The sequence below is a fragment of the Molothrus ater genome, chromosome Z (genome assembly GCF_012460135.2).
Source record: "Molothrus ater isolate BHLD 08-10-18 breed brown headed cowbird chromosome Z, BPBGC_Mater_1.1, whole genome shotgun sequence".
Lineage (NCBI taxonomy): Eukaryota > Metazoa > Chordata > Aves > Passeriformes > Icteridae > Molothrus > Molothrus ater.
The window spans coordinates 19,283,042-19,304,882 of record NC_050511.2 but is presented as its reverse complement, the minus strand read 5'-3'; the positions used below and the strand labels follow the sequence as shown (position 1 = coordinate 19,304,882).

Genomic DNA, 21,841 nt, shown 5'->3' with positions numbered 1-21,841 from the left:
ATAGGCAGTGGGGCCAGGAGCCAAGGAGGCAGGTCACTGCCAGCTGGGGGGGGTTGATGAGCCTGCATTGGAGCTGCCTCTTAGACTTACTTGTCCTTTGCAACTGTAGCTGTCATGTATATTGTTATAGAATTGTAAGTTTGTGGATACTTAATTTGTAAATACGTTTTGAATTGAAACTTTGGTTGGGTCTTGGGTGTTGCTTCACCAAGACAGAATAGTGTGATGCTTGAAAAGTCATAGTGAGGCAGCAAACCAGCTCTTACTGATTTTTTTTTTTTTTTTTTTGCTTGCATAGGAAATCAAGGTATGTCAATTAAAGTTGTTCAGACAAACAAGAAAACTTACAGGCATGTATGGATACTCTCTTACCTCATTGTAATTCAGTTCTTCCCAGACCCATGTGTAGGTCTGTAGTGAGCATTACTACCATGTGGGAGAAGTTTCAACAAGTATTTCTGGTTGTTGGGAGCAGCCTGGGAACATGCTGCCTGATTTATTCTGCTGCTCAACACTTGGGGTGCTGCCTGGAATGCACTCAGGCTGCCTTGGAGCTACCTCAGGTAGAGGTGGAATCATGGTGTATTGACATGGCATTAGGCAGTGTGGATGTACCCTGAAAACACTTCCCTGAAGAGTGGGAGCACTTGTACTCACAGGTTTACCTGAAGAAAATGTACAAAGACCTAGAATTTGAAAACCTAGAGAAACATAGGCTTAAAGTGAGGCGCTGGAAGAGTTTGCCCAGTGAGGCACTGGAAGAGAAGCTGTGGACGCCCCATCCCTGAAAGGCCCAGGCTGGATGAAGCTCTGAACAACATGGTCTAGTGAAAGGTGTCCCTGGCCGTGGCAGGAATTTGGAACTAGGTGATCTTTTCAACCCAGGCCATTCTATGATTCTTTGAAATTCTTGCTAGGCAACACCTCTGTTGATAATATAGAATAATGCAACTTTATGGTATTTCAATATAATGTGATCTTTCTACTTAGAACTTATTGGTAGAGCAAGACAGGTTCTGGTACAGGAAGCAATATTCATGGAATGTGTTGGGAAAGATGCCACAGCATTAGTCAAGTAATACGAGCCAAATAGGATTTAACTCATTATGAAACTTAGGAAATACCATGAAATGCCTATCAACTAGTGGCATATCAGTAAAAGAACTAGTCAGGGGCATTTTTGTATCTTGACATGACTTGATGGCATTTGCCAAGGGTGCACCCCGTCCTCTCTTTGCCTTTCCTGGATTTGTTTCTCTCTGCTGCAATAAATTGGCAAACTTTCCCCCCCCACCCCCTCGCCCTTCCACTGTGGACTTCTGCTCTTCCTCTTGAAGCTGCTTCTGCACAGTGTGTCTGTTTCCTCTGGTCTGCCCGTATCTGGTTGCCTAACACACAAATTTCTGGAGGTGTGGGCAGCTGCAGAGTGAGGCAGAGGCACAAGCAGTGCATGGGATAGGCATGGGAGGCATGTGTGGGGTGAGGGAAGTGGGAGAATGTCACCTCTGTGCCATGTTCAAGGACAGGAGATGGAAGGGAGCCAAGATCCCTTTATGGATCTTCATTAGCTGCTTGTGAAATTGTGTTTGTTGTACTGTGAATCTAGCTTGGCAGACTTCATGTGGCATCTCTCCCTGCCTGACGACTGCCTCAGCATGGCTGTCAGAGGCTGCTGCCCCATAATTTTCCTGGTGAAGGCTGGTGTGCTGAAATAAGATGGTGTAGATATCAGTTATGGGTTTAGACCAACTGTGTTGTTCTGCCTGGAGTGGCTCAAGGACAACTTGTAAAATAGGGATAGTAGAGCTATAGTAGATAGTAGATAGTATATAGGCAAATATGAATAGATAGGGTGTTGACATCTTCAGTGGCACGGCATATTTTATACAAATAATGTCATAGCCCAACACTCATATTCTCTTCAGGCTAATGGATGTCTGAAACTTTAAGCTGCTTCTCAAAGCCTGGGCAGCTGGAAAGGAAGAAATACTTGTTCCCCTCACTATTCCTCTGTCCCTTACTGCAGCTCTTCACTATTCTTGTTTTCTTTCATGAAGTCACAGCATGTGACACACAGGCAGTGTTTTTATCAGTTTCTTGTTTCCCAAGTATGTATTAAATTCAAGAAATGGCAGGCTTAGGTGTGTTTTTGTCTACTGCAGTATATGGATTGTTAATTTCAAATAGCAGTTTTGGTAGGCCTGACTACTTAAAGGAAAGTTGGTCTTTGCTTGAAAGCTGCTCTGAAAGCTGAGTGGTTACTCTGCATTGTTCCACAGTGCTAGGGAGCAAGTCCCATGTGCTTGCCCTGGGACCTCACCCACTACTGAGGCTCACTGCTGCATGTAAAAGGCAAATGCAGCCTAAAGGGTGGAAACAAAACCTTTTACTCCTCAAAAAGATGAGATTATTAGAACAAAAGAATTAGCAAATGTAGTAGTTAATTTTGTAAACCGATTGTACTTTTTTTAAAAAGCTCAGTTTAAAGGGTACCTCTAAAGCTAGAGGGAAATGCAGTAATTTAAGTGCCTGTTGTCACATTTCCAATTTTCCAAAAGTTTGACAAAGTTGCCAGTGATGTAGCAATTAAGATTTTTTTTCTATGTATATGACATTTAGTTGAAATCCAAAACATAAAAAGTTAAAAATATGAGTTTACACTGATGAGAGACACTAGAATAACTCAGGTGTTTCTTATCGTTACTTGTCTTTGGTTTCAGTGTTTAATACTGACCATTGACATGCAAATATTGAATAATTAGTTGGTTTTCATTTTGTTTTTTGGTAATTGTTTTCTATTTTTAATGAATTCACAAAGTAAAATGCTTTCAATGTGTCTGTCAAGATGTTTTTTTTTTTTTCTTCTGCATGTTTTTTGTTTTTACATTCTGTCTGCTTATGCTGGCTATACAAAGCAATTTATCACTGAAGATGTTGATTAGAAAACACCTATAAGTGGTTCATGAATGGAGTAATGTGAGATGAATAAACAGTTTAGAGAACCACAGATTTAAGTGTCTTTAAGTGTTATCTTGGTTCTTGATGAGAGTCTGAGGAATTGAATTTCAGTAGCATTTAATTTCAAAATCCTGAGGTAGCACACAAATCTCTTAAAAACTACTTGTGAAGCTTATCCAGCCCAAAGCAGACTCTGGCTTCCCCCTGCAGAGAGGCACAGATGTCACAAGGAAGACAAATATGGGTGTCAGTAAACTCTATGAATCACCTTATTTCCTAGGAGCAATGGTATTCAGATTGCCCCTTTACACTGTGCCGGGGTAAAAGCAGCAAACACATGAACCCTTGTCTCCACTCTGCTCATGATACCTACTTAGGCTGATGCTGCAGTTTCATCAACATTTCTCTTATTCCACGTGCTTTTCTTTGCATGTGCTTCTTGTGTCACTTTTCTTTTGGGCTGGAGTATTTCTTGGTGAAAGCTGGTACCAAGAAGCACTGAGGAAACAGTCTGGGTTAAAAAAACCCCTTTCTTTTTCTGTGAGGCTTGGTCTCCTGCGCTGGGTCTGTTTCCCAATCTGTTTTATTATGCAGCCAGAAAAATGGTTGGTCCAGCAGAAGTCAAGGGTGAACTAGGAGCAGGTATGAGTAATGGGGAGAGAGGTTGATTAAAATTACATTGCTACTATTAAAAGTGCTCTTATAATTGCAAACTTACCCTGTAAACAACCAGACTTGCTCTGCTTGAGCAGGCTGTGCTCAAGAGAAGCTGCTTGTAGCAGCTTTATGAATTCCTACATGCTGCCTGCCGGTGTTTAATTGTATTGTGAAATTCTTTGTAGTTTGGATTATGTTTTATATTGATATGGGCCTTGCACATTGGGCTCTGTGCCTGGAACCTCTATTCAAAGACTTTTTTTTTTTTTAAAGCAATGCCTCACTGAATGCATGTGAATGTGAGCATAAGTTTCTCTAGTGCACTGCAAAACCCTGTGCAAAGAAATAGGATGTACTGTGCAAAAAGCTGCTAAGTTTCAACAGGCATCTCATGGGCTGGAATTCAAGAGAATGCTCCTATCCCAGTGATGGCATTCAGGGTTTATGGCTATGCCTGAGATAAAAATATAGCTTACTCTATTCCTTTTATTCTTTGTTTTCTAACAAAAGAAGGGGAGGACTCTTGCTGGACTCTGACTCACAAAGATCAGTTTGTTGATTTGGAAATAATTTGCATTGTATCATCAGTACTGAAATGACTTAAAGCCAAGTCACAAAAACCTGATTCAGTGGTTCTCTGTATGCTTTTGGAGTATGGGAATGGTTTACATTGGTACTGTGTTCTTTCTTTCAGGAAAGTTGAGGCATTATGAATAGATGGAGATGGGCATTTGAAAATATCTGTAGTCAGTTCAGAGAAGTAGTAGCTGGCAAGGTTTCCTTTTATACAGGTGAAAATTACTTGGATTCAAGTATATTCCAAGAGAACAGTGTGTTTTACAGTATTTGCATTCTTAACTTCCACAATTATCCCTTTTGTATTTGTTTAAATGTACAGTTGGAAAAATCTAGATTAAATACATTCTTTATCATTTTGTAGTCAGAGTTCTAGCTTGTTAGTTCAGTGTTGAAGAAAAAAAATCACTTTTTAGTCTTTAACTCTACAGAAGGGGTGTGACAAGCTTAATTAAATTATTATCACTACTATTATTATTACTTTGGAAGTGCCCCTGTCCCCCTTTGTCTCTTGTGAATGAGAATTGTAGAATATACAGTTGATCAAAGCCAAGAGGATAATGAAGTAAACTCAAATGTTCACTGTCAACTTTGAAATGAAACCTTTCATAAAATTACTTGTAAGGTGCACTTCTCAAAAGCCTTGTTACAATCACTGTCATTATTTCTGCTGTGCTGACAATATTGTTTCTGTAGCACCTGTTGTTCTGTAACAAGTCAGGTTGTTAGGGAATTTGCTTAAGTTTGTTTTTACATGAAAAAGGAAAAAAAAATTGAGACAAGACTGTAAATAACCTCATGCCATAGCTTTAGATGTTTAAGAAGTTCACTCAGTTTAACTTCTAACTAGGAGCATGGCAGATTTTAGAAAGAGAAGAGGGAATGTAAAATACAGGTGCCATTGGAATATTCTGTGCCTCTCTTCAACTAGTCCTTTAATAACTACTTGAAATCTTAAGGGGTAAGTATTCTCCATCTGAATTTCAGATCATCCTGAAACAGCTTTTTGTAAACTGAAATGATCCACTTAATCAGTTAGTGAAACTTATCAGAAAGTTGTGGAGAAATTGTTCCTGAACATGGACCATGTTGAGTTCTGGTTTGCTCTGGAATTTTTCTCAGTTTTGAAATGAGGTTGCTATTTTATTTTGAAACTGAACATCTCATGTACCCCATTTGAACTACATTTAAAAGTACGGAATGGAAAATTGCCTCTGGAGGTGTAGAAATTGTGCAATCTGGTGTTCTTGCTTTTATCCTGTAGAGAGTTTACGCATATTGTTGTAAAATGTGATATTTCATCAGTTGCTTTCATCCAAGGTGCTGAAGCATCACACTTGATTGAATCTAGAAAGACTTCTGTGATAAGTGAGGGAGTCACTTTTACAGAACATGAAATTGTATGACCTTGGCTCATTCTTTGAGATGACTTCAGTGGGAAGAGATCCAGTCTTCCTTTCCAGTCAGTGGGATGGCATCACACTTTTTGGATATGGTCAGCTGGATGAACCTGCACCTGAATAATGTATATATAAGACAAAGAATATGTGCAAAAGCAAATTGTTTGGCCTAAGTGTGAGCAATAGAGTCATTGTGAAGTGAGGCAGAAGAGTAGAAGCAAACCAGGTTTGCTTTCATGATGAGGGCTATGGTGTTGCTTTAGGTTCAGAAAGGGGGGTGTGGCCCGCTAGTTTTGCGTATTAACTGGAGTATTGAACCAGCACACAACACTTTGGCTTTGTTTACAGCTTTGCTGTGTTAATTGGTAGAAAACATGCCCCTTTTTCTCTGGGGGCTGAGAACTTCATACAGAGTGAACCAAACCCACTGATGGACCTCTCCTGCAAGGCATTGAAACCTGTATGTCAAAAATACTATTTTTGATAACTTAAATGCATAGCTAGACATAAGTCTAATTTTTTGTATTGGAGACAGTCCAGTTTTATTCTGTTATACTGCTGTAGCATGCTGAGTAGACTGTTAGACACTTGTCTGTTTCTAGTACACTGGTGTTTTAAAGGAACATTAGTATTAGGCTGAGTACTCTGCTGCTTGCCAAGCTTCTTTATTGGAAGTATTATTGTCTCCTGTGTTATTCTGATGTTGCATTTCCATTGCCTAATGCACTTTGTTGATAGGATTTCTTTTTTTTTTTTTTTTAAGCTATTTATATTTGGCAATCTTTCAGGATCGAAAAGAGGACAAAAAAAGTGCAGTTGCCTTGCCCAGAGATAGCTGGTTCATCCCTCCATGCTGTCTGGATGAACTGTTGTATTTTAAACTGCCGAGATGTCTTGTGATCCTAGGTGGTCTCCAAGTGATTGGAAAGATGGTTAAAAGTACATTCTATTGTGGTAGTGGAAAATATTGATAGAAGATGGAAAAATCCTTACATACCTGTGATCAAATTTGTGCATGGATGTATTGTTTGATTCTGCTTCTCTGTGAAGTTACTGTTTGATGTTCCAGCTCTGAGTTACAAACTCATGGTCTGCACAGTGCTGCTTTTTGTGCCGTTCTTGAGCTTCCAGGAAGTGCAAAATAATGAAGACTTTTAGAAATCACTATTAGCAAGGGAACTAAGGTCTAGATAACTAGATCTGGAGCAGAAGTATGCCTTCATCACTGTGTATTGTCATTAATGTATCTTTGCCCACAATATCAACCTCTATTTTGCATTTTGTTCTGTAAACTCTTGCATATTGATTTCTTGGAATTTGAATGAAAAATCTATATATTTTAAAGCTGAATTTTCATAACAAGATCTGGTTTTAAAAAATCTTTGCAGATCAAACCAGTTAATGTTTTTAGGTAATGGATGATTTTGCTTTCATGTGAGCTGTTGAGGTTAGGCTGTCTTCTGAATACTGTCCATGCAACATTGTGTTGCCCACGCAGCCTTTTTTTTTAGTTCCTACAGGCCTTTGCCTGCTCTAGGTCACTGTGACTGGATGTTTCCTCACTCCAATGCTTACAGGCAAACATGAATATTCCTATTCCATACTGTTTCTTGAGTTCTGACCTCCAAGTCGGTCACAAGAACCCTTTGAAAGTCCAGCACTTCCATAGTCCTTAGAAGGTTATCTGCATAGCAAGTGGAAAAGAGTATTTTGGAACTGCTGCTAGTGCTGTCTGAAAGCAAAGGTGCTCCCATTCTTGTGTTCACCCCATGTGCCCAAGCTGCCAAACTGGATCTGCCTCCGACAGGTGAGTCATCTCAAAAGCAAAAGTTACTGGGGAAAGTTATCAGGCAAGTAGTGTAAGCAACATGCAGGATGGCTGGAGTGGTACCCAAAAACTTACTCAAATTTTGAATAGAATCAAGTAGGAGTTTATAATGTACTAATTTCCATGCATTCATCTCTGGATTCAACATATAATCACAATGCAAGTGGCTTTGACTTCAGGATGAGCCTATGGGGTAATTTCCTCCAGTTATACTTAAACTTCAGATGCCTATTTGCTGTCTATTTCCATTCTCCACCCCATTGTGATTCCTCCATTGAGTAAGAGGTATAATAGAAACATCTGGCTTTTCCATTTCAGAAAATTGTATTTCACTTTTTCCCTTCCATAGTAACTTTGGTCATGTGTAAGTGTAAGCTAATTACCTATTTATTTATTTTTTTTTAAAGTGGAGGTCTTCTTTGGGATGTAGAAATAAAAAATTGAGTGCCATCAGAAATTTACTTTATTGCTCTATTTAGTTGTTCTGACTGAGAGGCCTGTGTCTCCAAACAGTGGTATAATGTGCCTTCATGGGTTGCCTGATACTAATACTCTTGAGTGTGCTTCATACTGATTAACCAAACCTTTCATCATGCTGAAGAATGTTAATTTAAACAACAACAACCTAAGTCCTGTATACCTCCCTGCATAACCTCAGTGATTTGAAACTTCCAGCTGCAGCTGTATAAATTACCAGCTCTGGACTGGGAGGATTTAGGATGTGGCAGTGTAGTTGCTTCCTGGAGTGCTCCAAAAAATACATGTGCCAAGACTGGACATGGGAGCGGCAGCTTTTTAATGATACTGTCAGCATGCTTTCTTGGGTAGGAGGAGTGTTCTGAGACTTTAGTTTAAAAAGCACTTAGGACATTTCCTTTAAAATGGCTTTTGTCACCCCAAAGTTCTGCCACCACCTGTCACTGTGCCCGTGTCACACCTCCTCGAGCTGACGTTGCGCTGTACGGGTCACTGCCAAAGGTGCCAGCACAGCTGGTTCCCGCTCTCTTGGAAGAGCTTCCCAGGCAGGGTGCAGTTGCTGATGTTTACAATGCTCAGCAGCATGTCCACTATGGTGCATGGAAGCTTAAAAAGAGGGGGGAGGGAAGGGAGGGTGTCAGTTCTAGGTCAGCTGCCTTTAAAATTTATGCCTGCCTACTGCAATGCAAGCAAAATAGGAGCAGAAGGAATGCATTATTTTGCTGCCTAGGATATCGGCCCAGGACCCAGAGGGTGGGTAGGTTGAGCAAGTGCAAGCCAGTGGGAAACAATGGTAAAGCAAATTAGCTCACGTCAGCATGGGAGAGTGGTGTGGGAGCAGTTCAACTACTGTAAATTGCTGCGTTAGAGGGTGTACAAAATAGTATGTTGCAACTCTGCACGGGTGTTATCAGTGTTACTACTTACTAATATTCTGAACCCAGCAAGGGTAGAGCTGGTGCAATAAAAATTCCATAAAATGGCATTGATTTTGCAATGTTGTTTTGCCATGGCAACTACAGTGACAAGAGCTGAGTGTATGCTATACACAAGATGTAACTGTGGAAAAACACCTCTTCCTTTAATAATTACGAATATTTTTCACTTTAGTTGCTTACCTCTTCTTTCTTAAGGTGAATACTGTGTTCTTAAGGTAATTATTTACTTTTCTTTTTCCATATCCTCTTTCTATGAAACTCTTTTCTGATGTATTTTTGTGTTACAAAGACAGCTCAATCTACCTGTCTTTGTCTACTGCAAGTGAAAATTATGGTCTAATTTTTTTTCCTCTAGTGCTGAATACCAGCTGGTATATTACCATTGATTACTTGGTTATGACATGTCTTTGGAAATAAAAAAGCTTGTCTGCTTTTTTTCCATTGGCATTGGCTAGGTTAGCAAGTTACTACCTATGTAATGAGTCCTGTTCCCTTTATTTTTAAGGAGTCTTCTCTGGAAGCTGAAGTCTAGCTCTGCTTTTCTGTTTCTGTTTAGCTTCCATGGAGTGACCCCCACTGTGACTATTTAATGACAATTTATGCTGTTGTTCTACTAAGAGGTGGGTAAACACAAACCAAGTCCTTGGTAGCAAACTGCTTCTATTGTGATTAATTCAATGTATGAGAGCTTTATATTCAGTTAATTCTTATGCATTAGCTCTTAACTGTAAATTAGGGTAGACGATATGGTGGAGTGACTCAGTGACTCAGCTTGCTGCTAAGAGAAGGGGACAGTCTCAGACATTTGACGTCTTTGATCCCTTTCATTCAAAGTATTTAGTTGGCACTTGCACTCCCTCTCTCTTTTTAGAGCTTACCTATAAGCTGAGTATTAAAAATGTGCTTCCAAGGCAGCTTAAAAAACCCAGTCTGTGTTATCTTTTGCAGTGCATGTAAATAGCAGTCCTTACCCCTCTAGTTCAGTACAGAGCTCTATATTCTGTTTTGCTTGGTTACTAATGATGTGTATGCACTTTAGAAACACCACAGCTGTAAATAATTCTTACATATCCTTATCAGAACTGTCTCTGCTATAGCTGTTTGTAGAGGAAAAACAAACAGAATGGGTAAGAGCTCTGTATGTTAGGGAGATGTTGGCTTGTAGATGAACGAGCAGGGAGCACAGGGGGTATGAGTTAGCATGATTGCACAGCACAGCTGAAAATACTAGATTGTGTTACTGCTTTCTAGCCTTTAGTTCATGTTTTGTGAAAGTCTGCTTAAAATGACCTAAAACTTAGTTGATCTGGTCTTTCAAGTAAATCTGAAATGGTGCTTTCCTAGTTGTACAATAAGGTAAGGAGGAAGCAGGCGAGTCTAAATCCTTTGGGAAAGGACGATATTAACCTGGGTTGGATATGGCCCAGTTACTAAATCAATGCATTACCAAAGGCCTTTGATAAGTGTAATGATATACCACTATCTAATGGAAGTGAGGTTGCATTAGCAACCTTATTTTGACTTCTAAGTGAAAGTTGTCATGCTGCGTGTGCCTCAGGAGTCACTGTGTATGCAGGTCTAGGTGACATTGTTAGCTGGTGTCACTGAGCTAGAACCAAACTCAAAGGAGCCGAGGGTAAGTAATGCACTGGGGCACCAAGGAGAAGAGCTGCTGCTCTAAGCTCTATGAGGAGCCACTCACTGCAGTAGAGTAGGGAGGTGAGACTGGTTGGCTGAAGGATGGCTTACATTTAAATGCTCAATAAAGAGCTTTTGTTAAAGGAAGGGGAGCACTGAAAACAAGTTGAAATCTTAGGAACTTTACGCCTGCTAATGTTGTTTGTTTTCTCTGAAACATTGAAAGCATGGGGAGAGAAAGTTGGTGAAGATACAGTGATGTCGATGGTGCTCAAGTCCTAAGTGAAACTGAGAACTTTTTCAGGGATGTGCCCAGTGTTATACTTGATTTAACCTGATAAGTAGATTCAGACTCACAAAGAAACTTCCTTCCAGGCTATGGTTGCAAGAACTATTTAGACTTGATAAGTCTTTCTATTGATGTAGAAGATTAGTCCCTAGGATCATTTCACATGCATCCCTGCAACCTCAGATGATATGTTTAAGATATTTAAGATACTGGTGATGACAGATCTTTTCCTGCCTTACTGTAGCACAATGTAATTTTTGTGGTTTCACATCTCATCTTGTAGAGTGTCCTGGTGGACAGTGGGATGACTTTCTGAGGTGGAGCATGTGAAATGCTTGACTAGCTATCAAGCCCAGGACTGTCTATGAGTAGGTGGGACTGGATGATGATGTGGCCTCCCTACATGACTTCATTATCAGCTTAAAGGGATCCATGACAGGGCTGTTATTCCCACTTTTCTCCCTTTCTATGGCATTTCAGTTTGTGAGTTTTAATGTTTCCTTTGCACAAGCCAGTTCAGCCTTTCAAGTTTGAGTTGACTGAGAAATAATAACGTTTTTTCATTCTCAAAGCCTAAGCTTTAATTTAGATTGGTGAACTGCTGTGGCTTATCTTGCAGCTGCCTGGAGCAGCCCCACTGGCAGTGGTGCTGTGGGACTGGACAGCGCAGGGGGCCTTCCTCATTCAAACACTGGTGATTGGTTCAGGGTGTGTGATCCAGGAGAGTGCCCATGTAATTCTGGCTGGGAGCTGGGTACAAAGCAGGGCTGTACTCCTGAAATTGTTCCCATAAGAAGGGGATTTTCCGTATCTGTTGTTACTGTTCAGCTTTGCCATGAAGTTTTCAGTATCTGTTCCTTTAACTATTTATCGAGAGGTGTGGAAGCAAGTCCAAACTGGTCATTATTTTACACAGCGGCAGAGTGGGAAATGCATTGGACAGACAAAAAACCAGTGAGAAGCGTAGTTGAAATGAAAGATGTTTTCACTAGTTGTGCTACTTAAAGTACTTTAGTCACATAGGTGAATAACAGATTTGATGCTAGTTTAAAAAGTAAAGGATTAAATAATGAGGTGCTATGTAAAAAGATCAGTAAGAGTGACTATACAAGATAAACATTAGATATCTTATTGAATAGTTCCAATGAGGAATTTTAGAAAATATTCTAATAAAACTTCTTAAGCCTCAGTAATCTGTTTTTAGGATGTTCACTGTCTTCTAGCAGGGACAGTGTTTATAAGCAATATTATCAAAGAGGAAAAAGCCATATAATTTTAAGCAAGATGTAGCAAAATGCATGTGAGATGAATCTCTCACAAACTGGGCTGGATGGTTGAGAGAAGGCATAAAAATGGAGAAGGTGACAGAAACTTTTCTCAGCAAAATCCATAACAACAGGTGACACCCAGCTGAAGTTTAAAACTTTGTTGCAGAACATGGGTGAGTAATCGGTGTAATAAAATAGGCAGTTTGTAGTTGCTTGCCATGTGACATAAGGGAGTAGTGTAGTTAAAACAACTGCAATTATGTAACACACAGCCTTGGGAAATAGGAAGGGCAGAGCTGGTATTTCCCAGGTAAATCTTAAGATACCATCTGCGAAACGTCCTAATTTAATTACCTTCTGAACTTCAAGAGCAGAATTAACAACAGTATACAAAGTGATTCTGAAACATGAAAGTTTCATAATTGTGCCTGAATATGTAAGCCAGTATTACTGCCATTTCTTAAGCTATAATTTTGAAATCAGACCTGCATGTGTCAATGTTGCTGTAGGCTCTCCCCCTCTTCCACTGGGGTCTGCAGGGTGGATGATCCTCCAGTCATCACTGGGCGAGGTGTGATACTGCAGAAGCTTTGTTTTTGAGACCCACCCTGGATGTAAATTAGACCACTGAATTCTGCCCTGGGTTGTCATAATCTCCAGACATTTTCTAAAGGATCATTGTAAAAGTATCTTGTCTGTCTTTTTAGAAATAAGTTTTTTTCTCTAATGTTTATTTTTAATGTTGTTTTAAGTTGATGTGAATTGAAAATTGTTTTTTGGAGTGACAGAGCTTATATTAGATTGTTTCATTCTGAGGGGTTTTTTGTTTGGTTTTTTTTGTGCATTTTTTTGTGAAGTTCTTTTATGTGCATATTTTGTTTAGTACCCATTAACATAAAAAAATTTTTGTAAAATTACTATTTAAAAGCTAATCTTGATATCTGTTTTATTATTTAAAAGCTATGTAGGGGGAATAAATGAGCATAAAGAATGGTAAATATCTTTCATGTGGGTTAACCAAAGGAGTGTGAGAAACTTCTTGTTCTCATTTAAAAATTAGGAATATTTCAGGCATACCAGTAATTCCCATTACAAAAATCACTAATAGTTTTGTGAGCTAAGTGAACTTGAGCGCTTCCAACAACTTGTTTCCTTACCACTTCTCATCAGACATTCTCATATGGTTTGCTGTAGCATTTGTGGCATTTCTGTTGGTGTAAACAATCTTATCTGCCCTTGTCTCTCCAGTAAAGGTAATGGTCCAACCTGGAACTGGTTCTGCCAAGCTGTATGCCTTAGCTGAGCTGCAGTTAGTGGGCTCTTCCAGCTGTCTGCTGAGCTGCAGGCAAACAGAGCACAGCAGATTACTTTGCTCTTTAATACAAAACTTTTTCTCCTTTCCCTCACTTATATCTCCTTTTCTTACAATGGTGGAGGCACGTTTGTTCTAAGATATCTTCAGAAATTATGCTGCTACACTGACTTGAACTTAGGTACACAGTATTATTTCCATTGACAAAAACAAAAGTAATGCTTATTTCTTTTGAAGAGCTGAATATCTTGCATATGTTTTTTTAGGTGGTTTTGTAAGTTGTTTTCCAACTTTCATGTGCTTTGCATGTGTTTGAGAGGACTGTCTCTGTTATTTAGAAATTTTCAAGCTGGCCAGACTCGTTACTCGTTATATGACTGTATTTTTGAGTTTATGTAAATTGTTTGCAATATATTGTTTAAAATGACCCAATTTTGAAAATGAGTCTGCTTGTGTTACCTAATTTTGAGACAGTTTGCTACCAACTGGTAGCAAATCGATTGTGCATTTTAATGGCATTTTTAAATTTTGATATGAGCAGAAAAGGGAGGATTGGAAATAAAAATGCTGATGTACTGACGCTGTAAGTACATTAGCAGGTAGATAAACCACATGTATGTTTTCCTGACTCAACTAGGGCTATACAAATGCATAACGGGCAGATGAGTTTATAGTATGAAGAACTAAGCTCTGCATTTAACAAATGGCCTTCTCTGGCCCCAACTCTTTGACCCCTTAGGTGAACTCTTTCCAGTCTCTTAGAAGATAATTTCTGTAGCCTACTGCCAAACATTTTGGAAGATTGCATTATCGTCAAAGCATTATCAGTTTACTGCCTAACAACACAGTTGTACTATTAAAAACCAGTCTTTTAGAAATGGTTTGGTTTCTTTGGTGAATTACAAGCTAGTTGTTTATCTTGTGTGTAGGTATGTGATTTCCTTTTTTTTCCACTCTTCCATTAAAAAAAGCAGGCCTTGATCATATCATTTTCCAGTGTTTATGAATATGTGTGAAGTAAGTGTAACAAGGTAAGACAAAATATTTTTCATGCTGCCATTAACTCTCCTTTTGTAGGTGGTAAACAAAAAATTATCCTGAGAACCTAACATTCTGTTTGCAGAATTGGATTTATGAAGGAAAACTGTGTAGCTAGGTAAGAAAATAGGTAGAATTGTAAAGCAAATTGAAAGTGTAATAGTAATGTCATATATAAAAGTTGGTTTTAAATAAACCTTTTAACTGTAGGAAAGTTCTGAACAGCACTGTCTTTCTTGCAGACATTATTTCTTAAAGTAATTGGAGTTAACTTACTGTATTTTGCTTACCTTTAGATTCAGATTCAGATCAGTCACTATTGAGTGGTTAGGCTTGGGCTGCTTTCTGTGTAAATCCTTCTCTGTTTACTGAACTTACCCTTTTCTGAGTTACTGAACTCCAGCGTTACTGAACTCCAGAAACTTTCAGAAAAAGTTTGCTAACTGTAGTGGAGTTGTTTCTTGCTTGACTATGAAAGAAAAGAAATCTTGAAGGCTGAGAACCTCTGCTGTCTAAACTTTTGAGGACTTTTAAAGGAAGAGGAGCTGTGAGTGCTGGGATCAGGAGAGCTGGGACAAATCCCTCACCATCAGTATGGCAAGGGCCAGTTCACTATTTTCATCATCTGCCTTTCTACTGGAGCTAGAAGAGATCTATTGGAAATAGTCAGATTCCAGATAAAAGTCTTGCATTTGGCGTCAATGCCTAGCAGGCATAAGAGCTGCATTTAAACGTTGACAGCACATTTGTCTGACTTCTGATATAAAAACTAAAGTGGGGGAGTCAAGTGGGTAAATGTAAAGAATTGTCTGTTTGTTCAAGTGGTAAATGTAAAGAATTTTCTGTTTGTGAGTTTGCAGTTGTTGAATGACAACTGTAAGAGAGTGTCATGATCAACACCCCAAGGCCATTGTAGTGGGTTGACCCTGTCTGGGTGCCACATGCCCACCAAAGCCTCTCTCTCACTCCCCTTCACAGCTGGACAGGGGAGAAAAAATACAACAGAGGGTTCATGGGTTAAGATAAGGGTTGGGAAAGATCACTCACCAAATAACATCACAGGCAGAACAGACTTGAATTAAAGGTAATAATTGAATTTATTACTAACTAAATCAGAGCATGACAATGAGAAGTAAAATGAGACCTAAAAACACCTTCCCCCCACCCCCGGCTCCTTCCCACCTCTGCCTCCTCCCCCCATGAGTGGTGCAGGGAGGTGGCACATGGGGCTTGTGGTCAGTTCATCACATATCCCTGCCGCTGCTCAGGGAGAGGAGTCCTTCCCCTGCTCCAGCATGGAGTCTCCCCAGTGGGAGAACTTCTCCAGTGTGAGTGCATCCCATGGGCAACAGTTCTCCATGAACTGCTGCAATGTCAGTCACTCTTCCATGGGTGCAGTCCTTCAGCCACAGCCTACTAGTGTGGCTTTCTCTCTCCATGGGTTCACAGCCTCCTCTCAGGCATCCACCTGCTCCAGCATGGGTCTCCTCCAGAGGCTGCAGGTGGATCTCTGCATTCCAGGGCCCTCCAGGGGCTGCAGGGCCACAGCTGCTCCCCATGTCTGCACCAGGGGCTGCAGGGGAACCTCAGCTCTGACCCCTGGAGCACCTCCTGCCTTTCCTTCTGCGCTGACTTGGGTGTCTGTGGGGCTGTTCCTCTCACATGTTCTCACTCTGCTCTTCTCTGGTGGCAATTACAACTGCACAAACATCGGGTGTTTTTTTTTTTCCTTCTTACATCTGTTACCACAGAGGCATTGCCACAATTTCTAATTTCTAATTGGCCCAGCCTTAGCCAGTGGCACATACATCTTTGAAACCACCAGAGACTGTCTCTGTTGGACACTGAGGAAGCTTCTCAGGCTCTCACAGAAGCCACCCTGTAGCCCCCCACCACCAAAGCCTGGCTATGCAAACCAAATACTATATGGGCAATTGTTTTAGTGCCTGAATCTACACTGAATTTTCTGGATTTTTAAGAGCATGTCTTGAAGCAGATTTCTTGTTTAACTTTAGTCTTGGTCAGCATATTGAGCTAGCCAGTCTGAGTTCCAGTAATGCAAGGGTGAGAAAACTGGGTGGCAGTGAAATCAGGATGCTACTTTTCTTACCAAAGAACCAGTTAAACATAATATGATTATTTGTACTCAGTGAATATATTTGTTGAAAAATTGAGCCAAGCTCTGCGCAAGATTTCTGTGGGCTTTGGCAGAATTCTATTATAACCTCTGCATGAAGTACAGTTCAGTTTGCCATGCCTTTTCTCTTGACATACTGTTCTCATGTGTCTGAACTGAAAGAATACTGGATTAAAAGGAGAATTTATTGTAATCAGTCTAGCAATTTAATACAATACTTATTTATAAAGTAAACATTTTTAATGGTTCCTCCCCAGCACCAGTTATGGCTGAATTGCTTGGCTGTCACAGTTGAGCACTCTGAAGTACCTGGTGTTCAAGACAGGGCTGGATTTATGTGTGTTTGATATCATCCGCAGTTGGCTTATGGAGTAAGGTGACAATAATATTTATAATTTGCCTCTAACCATAAAATGCTTTCTCTCATGTGATTGCTAGTGTCAAATGCAAGAGTGCTCCTTATGCTTACATTAATAAAGAAAGAGGATGCCCCCTACTTCTTGTTTTGTCAGCACCTTAATAAGCATAGAGTGCTGAAGCAAATACTGTAATATGAATACAGGATGCATGAAAATGCTCAGCGTGAAGGCAGTGACATTGAATTGCGAAAAGCTGATGCTGGAGGATGATATTTCTAGAAAATGTGAACTTAAAAGAGACTTGCAGAGGGAATATTTTCCAAACCTGAAATTGGTGATGGTTTCAGATATTCAGAGACACAGGACGGAAGTGCAACCAGGAAAACAAGTGGGCACCAAAATGAGAATGGAGATGAAATAGATCAGTTGAACTCTAATGGAGGCAGGCTTGTCTGTGTTGCATCTTGCAATGAAGGGTGAGTGTAGTGGCTAAAAATTCCTGTGAAATGGCAGTGAACAGGATGTACTTGCAGAAGTGGAAATAAGGGTGAAATTGTTTTTCTGGACTGTTAAGGTGAAGATAAATGAGAAGATGATAGTGGAGAGATCTGAGGAGAGCAATGCATTACCAACATGAGGGAAGAACTGGCTCTCTCAACCTGCAGCTGGCTTAGCTGGAGGAGATGCAGAAGGGCTGCTAGAGGAAGTGAGCTGGTTATCAAGGTGTGCTGCAGCCTGAAATAATAAATAAATACTACTAATAAAGGTGAATACAGTGTGATGATTGTGCAGAGATATTGAGAGAATTCATATGGTAAAGTGAGACACTAAGTGGGGTATGAGAAAAGCATCATCAAATGTGCTGGGATTTTTAAAACTTATTTTCTAAGGGAAATGAGGCAAGGGAAGGGCTGATGAGTGCTTGATTGTGGAGCAAAAATCAGTATTCATATAGGAATACTTCTCTGAAAAGTTTTACATAAGTAGGAGGTACTGCATGCAAAATGGATGTGCTGGATAATTTTTGGGTTAATGGTGCTGCCGTTGGTACTATGACATTCCATGATTCTGGTGTGGAAACAGTTGATTCATCAGAGTGGGATTTGCATACTAATTATAACATGGCTAATTATTGTATTTAAAAGGAGTATGCTGACTTATTGGTACCTTTTCTCCTTCCCACATACCTTAGAAATACTTATTATTTAGAATTTTTTTCCAATAATAAATATTGCAAAGCTGAACTTCCTCATATATCAGCAGCTTGGACTTTAAGTGGAGATGGTGATAAAAAATAATTTAAGCATCTATTGTTTATTCATATTTACCTCTTAACTGTAATGGTTAACCACAGCACAGTTTCTTGAGATAACACTTTATGGCACGGAAGCACCTGGTTTGTATGTAGAGATTGCAAAATCATATTGTTGTGCATAACAGCTATAAATTAGACCCAAGGATAGTGGGATGTGGCCAGCTAATGCTTCCTGATCTGTATTTCACATATGGTGCTCTGTTAGTCTTTTCTCTTTTTTTTACCACTCTGCTTCCTGAAAATCTTTCCCAAAAAACTTTATTAATCTTTCTTTATTGATAAAAATCCGTATTTCTGTTTTGGCTTGTTTTCTGCAGGCAGCATCATAAAAATCAAGTGAAAATGGCCTTTAGCAATCTGACATCAAAGGCTATACTACTGTATGATGAATGGATTAAAGATGCCGGTGAGTCATTTAAATCTAAAACTTACTAACTCCCAGTAATTTTGAATAGCCATGTGTAGCTATGCTAGGTGCGCTGTTTATCAACTTAGAAGTAGCTTTGTCATCCTTTGAATATCTGTAAGACTTGCCAGGTACCCTATTAACACGGCAGTCTAGTTTCTGCATTTTAAAATAGGAAGTAAACAAAACTCAGGTAGTTTATGGAATTAAAGTCAGAATAAATAAAGTGCAGATAGTGATTCTCCTTTCAGTGTCTCTGGTTGCCTGAATATATAGTTTGAGTTTTTCCCATGGTGCTGAATGTATAGTTTCGACTTTCTTTCATTACCAAACAATTGCATTTTATCAGTTAATTAATGCACATTGCATCTTGCATTTTACTTTTGCAAAATGAAAAAAAAAAACCAAAAAACCAAGCCCTGATAAGTTTCAGTATTTTGAAATTAATCCTCAGGGTAATTAACTCTGTCACAGTGGTAATTTGAAAAAGGATGTTTGTCTTGTTGCAGTTAGTAAGGGATATTAATCACAGTTTGATTTTATGTTGCCACTCTCTTATTCTGTTTGCTTACCAAAAGCTGATAGAGAGGACCTCAATTTTGGGGTTAAGACCCATCACTCTCAGTGTTTCTCACTGTAGTAGACAGATAGTGACAGGGATTAGCTAATTCCTGAAAAAAAAATTGGGAAGTGGTTAAGGTTAGATATATATGACTACTGATTTATCTTTTCTAGCATAGCTGAGCACCACTTTTCTTGTTTTGTAAAAGCACAGCCTGCAAGTGAGCAGGGAGTTTAATTAGTATGACTCATGGGATGAAGTGGATTGGGAGGGAGCGAGCATTTCTGCTGCAGTGTCCATGACTCCAGAACCTGAGTTGTCTCCTTGCCCAACAGTGCTTGTATTTGGCATTCTGTATCATAGTGTTAGTGGTGGAACATGGTTTTCTCAGGATCAAGCTGGGAAGAACAGCGGGAAAGGTTTGGTAGGAGCAGGGCAAGGGTGGATACAACAAAAACAGTCAGCTGCGAAGAGATGGTGGTTCTCCTGCAGCACGCACAAGCAGATTCCTCATGCTGTGGGTCACAGTCCTCCTTGATCTGTGGGCAGCAGCACTGGCACATCACAAGCTGTGAGCAGCATTGTAATGTGCTCTCCTCCTCAATCTGTTTTTACTTCCAGTGGCTGTTAACCACATCAGAAGGTCTCATGGGTGAAAGGTTGCTTGAATGCTGTGGGTTAAAAATCCGCTGACTTGAAACATTTGGCTATGAATTAAACACTTGACAAAAATAACACTAGTATAATTTTACCCTTAAAATACTGCAGCAAACCATGAAAGCAACAGAAAGCAATCAGTTAAGTCTGGGATCATTCTGAGCCAAATCTTCTAAAAGTCAGTGTAAAGAAAATCAAAGAAAATTACATGAGGTTTGTGTAAGTTCACCTGCTTATGGAGAAATGTGGCAGTCTTTGGTGATCTGGGACTCTGTGATGAACCACAGTAGGGTGCAGTGAAATCATGGTGATGCTCAGATGAAATACCTGCCAGCCTCATCTGCAGGGAGAGGGAGTTGGGTGTGCTTAGGAGGAGGTGCCTCTGCAATACAGCTCTCTGGCATAACTGTGGAATAACTTGCAACATTTGCTTGTTGTATTATAACTCTCTTGTCATATGAAAGTGTGGGCTTTGTTGTGCTGTAAAGACAGAAAGTCATGTCACTCATGAGTCTGTGGCTCCTTTTCATGATATGTGAAGAAAGAAGCGCAGAGTCCTACATGGGTTAAATCATGTTATCCAGTCAGTATGGATTTGAGGTGAATGGACTCTGAAATGTGATCAGTAACAGAAAAACCTAGACCATCAGGAATTAAGTACTTTTCTGTAGCTGTTTTAGTAGGTACTGTAGACACCTGATTTTTTTTTTCTCCCTCTTCCCCCTCTAGATCCAAGACTGGAAGGCTGGCCACTCATGTCTTCACCTTTTCCAACAACTTTTATCATTGGAACCTACGTTTATTTTGTCACTTCCTTGGGACCCAAACTCATGGAAAATAAAAAACCTTTTGAACTTAGGCAGATCATGACATTTTATAATTTTAGTGTGGTAGCCCTCTCTTTATATATGACTTATGAAGTAAGTACTATGTTTGTAATGTATTTATATATTTCATGTCTTTAACTTCTAATAAATTTGTTAATATAATTCCTACACTGCAATTCTCAAAAAAATGTTATTGTCATGGCAGTAATTATCATCCTCCAAGCTGTATGCTAAACTTGTAATTCTTGGAAAAAGAGAATAAGTCATACCCAGAAAGAGAGAACATGAAACATTTTGTGTTATTATATATAATTTTAAAAGTTTAAAGTTTTCATCATTTAAATTCTTTGTACTGCACGAGGAAAAGCAGACAATATGCTTTTCTTGGTATTTTGTAATTGTTTCTGTCCTCCTAGGTGATAATGTGACAACCTGCCCTAAAGGGAAGGAACAACAACTGATATTTCAAACACTGTATAGAGTATGTCTACTGTGAAATAATCTTCAGTTAGATCTGCCTTTTAAATGACAGAAATCAATGACAGAGGTTAACAAAATCTAATTCAAGGCATTTTTGTCCTTTAAATGAACAAACAAAACCCCTCTGAACAAAAAACCTCTAACCTCTGCCCCCTGCTTTCCCCTCCCAAGCCCAAATTATTAGTATCTTTAACGCTGCTCTTCCCCACAACCCCAAAACCGCAAATTCTCTTTTTTTTTTCAAAAGCAATGCTGAGATTTTGCTGCTGTTGGGCTTTATTTGTTTGTTGGGCTTTGGTGTGGTTTTTTGAAGTGTAGCTATTTGCTGATGGTATTGTGTGAATGACAACCTTACACGTTTGCTTGGTGAAGCACCATTGTGCTGGTACTGACCCTGTGTGTGACCCCCAGGCCATATGGCTATTTCAGGCTTGGCAAACTAGTAATAAAACCTGTCAGATTATTTTGCCAAATTTGCAGGATATATTCCTATTAGCTTAATTTGCATGAATCTTATCATGAGTTACAGTGAACTACCTGACATTTCTTCCAAGCTCTCTAAAGGCACTGCAGCAGCAGCTGTTTTGTGTCATGACTTCATGGAAAGTGATGGGCAAGATGAACACTTTTGCTATTTAGACAATTTTTTGAAGAAATTGCTGAATTTTCTTTTGGAATTTGGTTCCAAGTTTGGTTTTGGTTATAAACCTCAGAAACAA

The 21,841-nt window shown here is 39.5% G+C and overlaps 1 protein-coding gene across 1 annotated transcript in view; it reads left to right on the top strand.

Moving 5' to 3' along the window:
• ELOVL7 (ELOVL fatty acid elongase 7) overlaps nucleotides 1-21,841 on the top strand; it is a 31,880-nt gene that overhangs the window by 972 nt on the left and 9,067 nt on the right. Inside the window, exons 2-3 of the mRNA XM_036403167.2 lie at nucleotides 18,508-18,596; nucleotides 20,545-20,735. Of these exons, the coding sequence (XP_036259060.1) occupies nucleotides 18,533-18,596; nucleotides 20,545-20,735 (255 nt within the window). The 5' untranslated portion in view covers nucleotides 18,508-18,532. The remainder of the gene's footprint in view (nucleotides 1-18,507; nucleotides 18,597-20,544; nucleotides 20,736-21,841) is intronic.